Source organism: Schistosoma mansoni, assembly GCF_000237925.1.
Source record: "Schistosoma mansoni, WGS project CABG00000000 data, supercontig 0132, strain Puerto Rico, whole genome shotgun sequence".
In the NCBI taxonomy this organism is placed as follows: Eukaryota; Metazoa; Platyhelminthes; class Trematoda; order Strigeidida; family Schistosomatidae; genus Schistosoma; species Schistosoma mansoni.
Genome location: NW_017386037.1, coordinates 345,507 through 355,539, shown reverse-complemented (window position 1 = coordinate 355,539; position 10,033 = coordinate 345,507). Strand labels below are relative to the sequence as shown.

Genomic DNA, 10,033 nt, shown 5'->3' with positions numbered 1-10,033 from the left:
AAAGACTGGAAGAACGGCATAGTAAGTCCAGTCTTCAAAACAGGTACGAAACATGAACCTGGGAACTACCGACCAGTTAGGTTAACCATTGTGGCTGTTAAAATTTTATAAAAGATTATTCAGAAGGATTTGTTTAGATATCTCGATGAAAACCTGATTCTTTCGGGACATACGTTTACATAAAAAACAAAATGTGTTATTCCGTTTGTATTAAATTATCTAATAATAATTATAACAATAAAGAGTTGTAGTGCCGCGATTCGTTATCGTTTACTTCGATAACCGAATAATGCTAATCTTAACAGCGCGTAAAATCAGAAGACAAAGGATAACAGCGACTACAGTTTATTGTCGAATAACTCAGATTAGGAAGCTAACAACACCTAAGCGAATATCAACGAGCGAACGAGCGAGCGGCAAGCGAGAGAGCGAGTGAACAGGCGAACAAGCGAAGGAAACGAACGAGGCGAAAAGCAAGTAATTACATAGGCAATTTATAGTCAGATTTAATGAGGGCACAGCAAAGCAAAACAAAGGCTGATAATAGTATTTGCATGCATACATATAAGGGCGAGGAGTATGAGTCATCGAATGATATTTAAGCAGTCAACATTTTGGATAGAGCGTTATGTGCTCTAGTGGTTTAGCAGTGCAAAAAATATGCAGATTGTTACTATCCAAATGACGATGTCTGTTAAGTAAGTTAATAAAAAGGGCTTAACCAAGATTGACCACAATCGAAATTGATTGTAGGATGGTTGCTATAGTGTGACTTAATTTTTAGACAAATCCTCACAATCTTATGCACAGATTTCATTAAAGATCTATATAGTCTTAATTTATAAAGAAATGTTGTATTAAATAATGGCATGTAACGTACAATCAGTTGAATTCATGAGTCAATTGAAGCTAGACCACTATGGTAAACCTTTACGCATTGTACGGTTACTGTATTTAGTGAGTTGGTTGAAGGTAAACATCGACACCATTGAATACCAACCAGTTGAGTGGTGAGAAGAGTAAGCACTCGCGTTCGAGTCTCGCGAGGCGGGATCGTGGATGCGCACTTCGGAAATTCTGATAAATTCGATTGTTGTGAGAATTGCGTTAAATAATGTTTCGAGAAAGCCTGCTTCTACTTCACTTTCACAATGAAATATGTTGGCTCAGTGAATGATGATTAGCTTTGTGAAACTACAAGAACCTCATGAGATCCGCACAGCAACAAAACTATACTAAGAAACATGGTTTCGCGAAGCTGGAGTGCACTGAATTTGAGCCACATTATGGTCGATTTATCGTGTCCTCGGTGGGAAATCAGTTTAAAACTGTACCTAAATAGAAACTTTTAATTATTCACACACATCAAATCCATCGTGTTGTTATGTCCACAAAGTGTTAGGAAAGAAGTATGAATAAGGACATGAGAATTATTTACCAGAACCTATATTCAATCTGAGAAATTTGTGGGAGGTTCACATGCATCGTCTATTATAAATACGTTCAGAAGATGAATAAACGTCAGTTCACTGTGAAGTATACTGATGAAAATCTACATATTCGTCTTTGTGTGTATTGTACTGTTACAATGGGTTATTGGTGAACATGACCAGTCAGCGGTCCAAGAATCACAAGTTGTAAGTGATCGATGAGAATACAGAGAAGCAACCGTTTTTAGGGACAACTTGTTCAACCACAAACTTTTCAGAAAAGATCGTTCATCAATAAACAGTTGCGAATCATCTTAGTTTATGACGAAGATTTAAAGCAGAGTAAAATGTTTTCAAAAATTAAGGTGAGTCTTGTTTCCGATTAAGGTATGCTATTTGATGATGCTATCAGCTGATATGTTTGTAAAAACATTATTTGAATCCTGATGAACATAAAAACCCTCTCTTGACTGAAGCCATTGAAAATGGGGAAACTTTTATGTATATGATCACTATTGTAGACAGATTGCGATACGATGTTGATGGAAGGATTAAGGAAGCATTGATGGATCAATGGAATGAAAACATGATCCTCAATGGATTATATGAGTTTTTAGTGTTATAGTAGAGTTAGGTATTAATGTATTCATCTTTGCAATTATAAAATTAAACATTCACGTAATTGCCTGTTCGTGATCATGTGACCATCAATAAGATCATACGTTGGAGTTACAACAAATCCTGTACTGACCATTGGCCATAGGATGTTCACCGATGTCGAAGAACACATTTGAGTTGGAATTGGAACTATATGTTCAATTTAAAAGTGCATAAGTTACACGTTCATCACTCCAGCTTGAGATTTTGTAACACATTCATTTTCAGGATCATGTGTTATTTAGAGAATTTATTTCGGACCGTATGCAGTTGATGTTCGATGTTTTGTGCGTTAACCTGAGTGTTCTGCAGTCTGTAAAATGAATTTACACTGCTTTACTATGTTGTGCGAATAAAGTGCCCCTGATTTCCAGGAAACAGATTCCAACATCCGGCGAGAAGACTTATTTCAGATACTAAACACCCTAATTGACATGAATTTCACATTCAAATAATTACTTACGTGCAAATATCAGATATATGAACATTGGAGAAGTAAATAATGCGAACTTACTTAGATCATGACCACTACGATCATATGTTTTCATCATCATATATACAAACTATTCACTTCATTTTTTATCAATGATTATTTGTCATTGTTTTTGTTAACAGAAATCAGTGAAGAGTGCTTCAAGTTATTGGGAGAAAACACTGAAAGTTAAGATAAACAGTAAGAAAGCAATACATATTCCAAGGTAAATAATAATTGATTACTTGATGAATTAAAAACAAATCGCCTTACATATATATATCATTGATGTATTGTCTACCAAACGAAGACCATTACCAAGCATCATCGGTGGTTATGGTCCTCAAACATTTCATGCCATTTCCATTGTAGATAACTTTCCAATCATATAATTCAACAAACCATAAATTGAGAAAAACATGTTCGTGCAGTATGTACAAACTCACTTGTGACTGATTTCAACATGGTTTTAAGGTGGTCCAAAAGAGAGAACATCACTATTACAGTTTAACTATACTGACAATTCGTGAATATTTAATGACATACGAATTGAACGAAAGTGTGTTGATTTAAACAATATTCACTTTACGGTTATGAAGCTAATGAAGCTAGTAAATTTTTCCGCTATCTATATTGACTTCATTATTCGCTCTTAACTTTGTTGTTTTCAAGAGAATGTACAGACAAAGGCAACGTGGTGGAAATGAAAAACAACAACCTATCCTGTGTGAGCGGTCAATGTAGAAAAGATAGACAAATCCAAGGAGTTAAAATTCCTCATGTTTATTTGTCGGTAAGTGTAAACGTAATCAGGAAATTTGATGAGTAAACTGAAAGTCCTCACGAATTTTTTGTTTTTATCGTTTTTTAAAATCATTTTCGAATAAGACCTGATTCTGAACTGAATTCTCAATTGCCTGTACAAAGGGAAATATCTGCGTATACATTTACGAACTCAACAAACGTGTTCATTGTTTACTACAGGGCGTGAAGTCGCGATCATCAATTTATCAACCGTTTTGATTACGATTTCAAAATCTATTCTACGAGAGCCTGTACACTGTGCTCATCACATCCGCATAGCATTGATTTCTATAAAAACGCTGTCTAGACAATAATGTTAAACTAATTGAAACCAAACCACATATTATGCTTTCTCGTTCATAATATTCCAATATATATTTTCAGTCGTGTCATCATCAAATGAACAACGAATATAAAGAGATTTATTCAGAAGGCCGTGGGTTAGCTCCCAATCAGTTATTGATTGTTGTGACGGACCCATGTATACTGTCGAGGTACAGAAGCGATGTTATTTCTGGCGTTATTGTTCAAGTACATCCAAGTACTGGAAGGTAAGCCATTTTTCAGGTGAATATAATCAGTTGATTAGATGTTTTGTGTTAAATACAGTGTGTGATTCTCTCTTTTACTATTAAGCTATGCAAGTAAGGAAGAATGATGAACATACATTTAGTTAAAGTTTGACAGAAATGCACATAAATCTACCTTTTATGCTTCACCTCATGAATGGTTGACCAAATAAATACTCGTTTTGTTTTGTTACATACTACTTTTGTTGACAAAAGAGTCTATATTGAAAGTAACCGACAGTTCGATATGATCATGAAAACACGTTTCTAACGCATCAACTTGAATCAATAACCTACTGGTCTGAAAATCTATGAGTTTTCGAATCCCACATGTTCTAACTGTTCACTCCTAATGAATATACAGTAAATAAAATGCATTGATCTAGCTCACTTTCATGCTGCTCGCTCATTTAATTAGATGTGTGGTATCACTCGCTCGTCCACAATATTCGATTTCAGGTTGACTGCGCTTATATTGGGTAAACATCGCAACTCTCCGCTTGTACTATTCCATGAAATAGGGGGGAATAGCTGCGGGGAAGATCATTTTGATACCTTTCTTCTCAACTGATTGCTGTATCAATCAAATTATGTTGCGGTGCGAAGAAGCATTCCGATTTTAAAATATACAGAAATTTTTTCAAGCGATGGAAGAAATATTATGTGTTGCAGATGTCAATGTGTGGATCAGCAAAAAAGAACAGCGTTCCTACATTTGAAAAACTTATGGAACTCAAAACAACTTTCTGCATCCAAAAATCAAAGTCAGAATCTTTCGTACGAACGTCAAGACAGTCAGTTCTATTGTACGGATCTGTTACGTGGAGAACTACTACATCCAGCGTCAAGAAGCTACAAGTATTTACAAAACGTTGTCTAAGCAAAATACTAAACATTCACTGACCGGATACTATCAGCATCAACCTACTGTGAGAGATGACAAACCAGCCTCCATGTGAAGTAGAAATCAGGGAAAGACGTTGAAATTGGATCGGAAATACATTAAGAAAGTCACGAAACTGTATCGCGAGACAACCCTAACTTGATATGCAGAAGGGAAGCAGATAATTGGAAGGCCAAAGATTACATATTTTTGTGAAATAGGGGCAGATATGAAAGGGATGAATAACATCTGTAAAGAAGTTTAAAGGATTGTTGAGGACAGTGTTGGAAGGAGAATTCTGGTGGGTGGCCTGTGTTCCTCGATGAGTGGTAACAGGCGTAAGTAAGTAAATAAGTATCTCGAAATCCCTTCCGTGATCACGTTCACAATGTTACCAACTGGGTCCACTTATGTCTGATCAAATACAAAATGTGGAATAACAGATTCAATGCCGTAAATATTCCCCATCTACATAACTTGTTACTGCATTTGCGTAGAAATAAGATGCCTTCTTGCATTAGAACAAATCATTTGTCTCATGTTACTTGTAGATGAATTGAACATGATACATTCCGTAGTAATGCATTTACTTGTTTGAATGTTTAATTTGAATGTGAACACTTTTCCTGTGAAGTGTAATCTTGGGACTATTACATTCAGCGTGACTGTTTACCTACATCTCTATCATACACAAAACTTAATGATCTCGGTTCAATATCTCATCGAAAAAAATTAGTATTGAGCTGAAGCTTTATAAATAATGTAATCCAATACTTGTTCGTACTTCTACAGGCCTATTTTGGGCGTGATAAATTATTGTCTGAAGGGGAAAGATTTAAAAGAAATAGGGGACCGCCATTTGTTAGAAGTAATAAAACATCAAATAGCTCGTATACTGGTAAGTATCTGAAATAACATTTTAGTTCGATGACACTCTCATTTCTGTTAAGTTCTGCACCAACTGCTACGATTTGAGTAGTTGCGTGCATTTCACACAATTTACTAATGATTGCACAAGTTTCTCTGAAACAAATTAGGCAGATAAGGAAACACTGAAAAAACCGTGTTTGAACAAAGATTAGATGAATCGGGTTGCAATTGTTGATGAATGTGCCAAGTTCGTTTTATCAGTAAATCCCATCATATTTGTGAAGGTTACAGAAATGACGTTTTCCGTGAACCAATTGACAGTAGACACTTCCATTCTGATTCTCAATGAAGTTCAAGGAGTTTGTATATCACCCAGGTTTTATTAACTATCATATTTCAATGCAATTTGATACTATTGCAAAGACTGTAGTATCAGCTTTCACAATATTGAATATTTCAATGAAAATCAGATGAACATAATTTTACAATAACACATCTACGATTGCTTATATTATTGCTAATATGGTTGATATAGAAAATTAATACTTTCAATTTGAATTTCGTGATAACAAGAAAACGCCAAATGAGAAACAATCAGAAATGTCACACGTTCAACTTGTAATAAGATGTGACCACAAGATAACTCGATGTATTTTTATGATGCTTATAAAGTTTGAATATTATACATATGGATTTCTTACTGCAAGAAAGAACTTGAGAATGATGAAAAGTTAAGTTAATTTGCATTGTGTACGTTGTGGTTGTAAGGTTGGAATAAACAACGTGTCATGAAATATCGATACGATGATTTAGTGTATAAAACTGTGATTGGATTCTCTGCAACATCGAAACACCATGAGATTGTTGTTCTTATAATGATATGTTTCAAGTAAACATTCTAATCGTTGAGCACAAGTGGAATATAAAATCAAATCTCATCAATTTATTCTTTCTTTCAAAGGGATTTCATCCTTCAGTTTACGAGTCTGAAAACTTTACATCAGCGAAACCTCCGTGAGTACTAATAAAACTGGCTGTTAACTATTGTTTTTGTTATCTGTCACTGTGTTTTAAATTTATCTTCATTCTAATTTTAAAAGCGCATACATATTAATTCATGTCGTTGAGTGGAAAATGAAATACGGAGTTCGGAACGCGTAGTAAATTTCAGAAACCGTATGAACTCACGTTACCGTATGCAGATTAACTTTGAGATAAAGCGTTGTTTCAAATGTTAATTCTTTTGTCCTCCATCAAAACGTTCAGTAGTTGAACATTGCTAACGACAACAAAAAGGCTGAGATGTCGCATCTGAATAATGGAGCACGAGATATAGAGCTCATGACATCGTTCCATTCATTTCTCAGGTTGAATGTGAAACTTAATTAATTCTTCATTACGCAGTGTGTGTTAAAACTTATCAATTCGCCGTTCGATTTCTCATCTTCTACATCCTACAACTCCGTATGAGAGATGGCTTTGATAAAAAGCACACGACGAATTCAGCCAGACGAACTTATTTCACCCTCTAATTTACTCAGATAAAAATTTGTGTGTGACAGATCCTCAGCGAAGCAAACGTGTCAAGCGTTACAACTCCCTTTGATAAAAGGGTGACTCACCAGTTCTAATCAGACAGAAAATGAACTAACAACACGTGATGAATAGAGTAAATACTTAGTCCACACATACCACCAAATAAATACGGTCGAAGTTATAAGCGGATAGCTAACAAGGTCACAATGTTTGTGTCTAATGACTGAGCAAGGATAAGTTACCTAGTTTGCCAGAATATACCATGTGGACGTGACAAAGTACTGCGTCCAATATAATATTTCATTTCAATTAGATAATAGATGATAATAGATGATACACAGAATACATATTTCCAGACCTCAAAAGTTTATTTTGAGTGTAGTAAATGACATTTCACAAGCTGCAATCCATATCACAGTATGTTTTGTGTTCCAATTTCTAGATCTGTTCAAAACATAAGTCTATCTTGGTTATCAACTAAAGGAACCTACGAAGTGCAAAAGACAATTCTCAGTCTACCAAAGATGCTGGTAAGTTGCACATTTACTGCATACAAACAGAGAAGCATTCCTACTACATTGTATCGTGCCAGCATATATATCAGGTTTATGTGAATTTTTCGACAATTCATGAAATCTTATTTTACACATAAACAACCACATCCGAGTGTTCTTTGTTAATACATGAACAAATGTCGCCTTGTGATCGATGAGCTTTTATCTCATGGTTAATGCTAGTTCAGTCCATTTGTGTGTGATTTGGGAGCCCATGTTTCTGACTTACCATTAAATTAGGCTAGTGTATTATAATTCATTGGTGGGCACACGACATTTATGAGCTATGCTTGCGTACCCAAAGTGATATTTGGTGATTGATAGGGCACAACAACTGTTAGATTACTTCCATATCATATTAAAAAATACAACTGTGTTTTGGTGGTCTGTTAGCATTGTGGTCCCTACACATAGTATGAAATACAATACAATGAATAATTTATCGTTGAGAAATCATTACACAACACACTACAAAGAATCATAACATTTTATTTAGTGTCACAAATGTGACGACATTATTTGTGAAATGTGAAAGCGTAAACGGCATTATGAATGGTGACTTTTCTTAGCTTGAGTAGCTGGGATAGTGTATGATTGTTGAAAATCAGAATGTGAATTAGTACTATCCGGCTACATTTGCATGTTGCAACTTCTATTATTCCAGTCCAAATAGTTAAAAGCAACGTATCTCAAAGCATTACCGATTCTGTTTAAGTCAAGTAGTTGGTTTTAGGTGACTAATTAATCCAACAACACAGCGATTATTCTTTAATCAACCATCTGAATCAGTTACATCTGCTTTTCGTTTATTTCTGATGTCCCTAAGTTTCAAGCATCAATTACTTATATAAGCTCAGAGTATTATAAGTTTCGTTTATTATAAAATGAGTTTTTATTGGTAATGATCAATGAAACTTTGCATCGTTTATCTGAATGAAGAAGGAAGCAAGAGAACATTTTGACTGCCAAGAACTACAGGGAATCGAGCTGGATGAAATTTATTTCAGTCATAGAATAATGGGAGTAAGTTTGATTATACTCTAGGTTTTTGAAGTTAGTTGTTCATCCAGAAGAATATTCTGTTCTCTGAATAGTGTTCATGTTGAATATGTTTGGTTTTCTATTTGCACTGTTTACACTGTTCTCCGAATATTTAGAGAAATGAAACATAACAAGCATGATCGCAATTTTGAGTGCATTGATTGAAAGATAGTTTTAAATATATCATTGAGGTAGGAACCAAGTTAGACAAACACAGCTTTCTTATGATGCTTCTATTACATCTTGTGCGATTGTGTCTCTATCAGTACAGGACGATGATGATGCCATCAATTAGAGAATAGCGATATACCGACCGGATCAATGAAGCATCAAACTTGTACGAGCAGTCTGGAGTGCATATCAGTCCTTACTTTCTGCTCAATCCTGCCCGTTTAGTCCAGAACATCAAAAACAGCCACTTCTAGAATATATCATATATTTCAGACACATTGATTTTACAGTTCAATATAAAGCTCACAATAAGAGGAACACGAATATGAATAGTTTAATTGCTTAACAATTATACAATAAAAATATACGTATATAATTAGTCCACACATAGATTGCGATAGTTACTATTCATTATTCTCCTCCAGATATAACACCTGCCCCTTTTTCTTGAAAAGTCGGAGTTCCTATCCAGAATAAATTTTCGGACTTTGTCTTCCCCCACAAAGTAGTGTTCCATCCCCATATCCCCAAGTTACAAATAATGTGACTTTATTTAAATCATTTTGTTGACAGCGAACAGGAAACGTGGTACGACGGAACATGAACAATATAGTAACTTTATTCTTCCGAAGAACCCACAAGACCTAAGTTCTGATGAAACGATTAGAACCCTCAGTCAAATCTTTGAAGAACACTCATCTCCGAATGATATCTCTTGCAAATGCTTGTAGCTATGTTTCTCTCAAGAATAATGGATATGACGCCCGCTTGAAACTTAACACAGCCTCCGATATAACACTTGTAAGCAGGAGAACGAGCGAGAAAATTTGGAGGCCGTGAATATACTCAGCTCATCAATCCGCCCATAGTGCATTCGGGGGAATGCTAAACATTGATGATGAGATTCGTTGTGAAGTGACTGTCAAAGCGTTCACCGATAAGGGAGTAATATTTTTGACGGAACGTATATCACGCGACTTATTGTGGCTTGATGGAACGAAAGATTGAGATTAACAGACCGTCCAAAAAACTCGATCTTTAACAAC

General features: G+C 35.2%; 1 protein-coding gene across 1 annotated transcript in view; it reads left to right on the top strand.

The window, feature by feature from the left end:
* Positions 1-3,762: 3,762 nt before the first annotated feature.
* The window catches only part of Smp_167100 (leishmanolysin-2 (M08 family)), a gene marked incomplete at both ends in the record, with an annotated part of 25,584 nt that continues 19,313 nt past the window's right edge, over positions 3,763-10,033 (top strand). Inside the window, 2 exons of the mRNA XM_018789798.1 lie at positions 3,763-3,914; positions 5,608-5,713. Of these exons, the coding sequence (XP_018646415.1) occupies positions 3,763-3,914; positions 5,608-5,713 (258 nt within the window). The remainder of the gene's footprint in view (positions 3,915-5,607; positions 5,714-10,033) is intronic.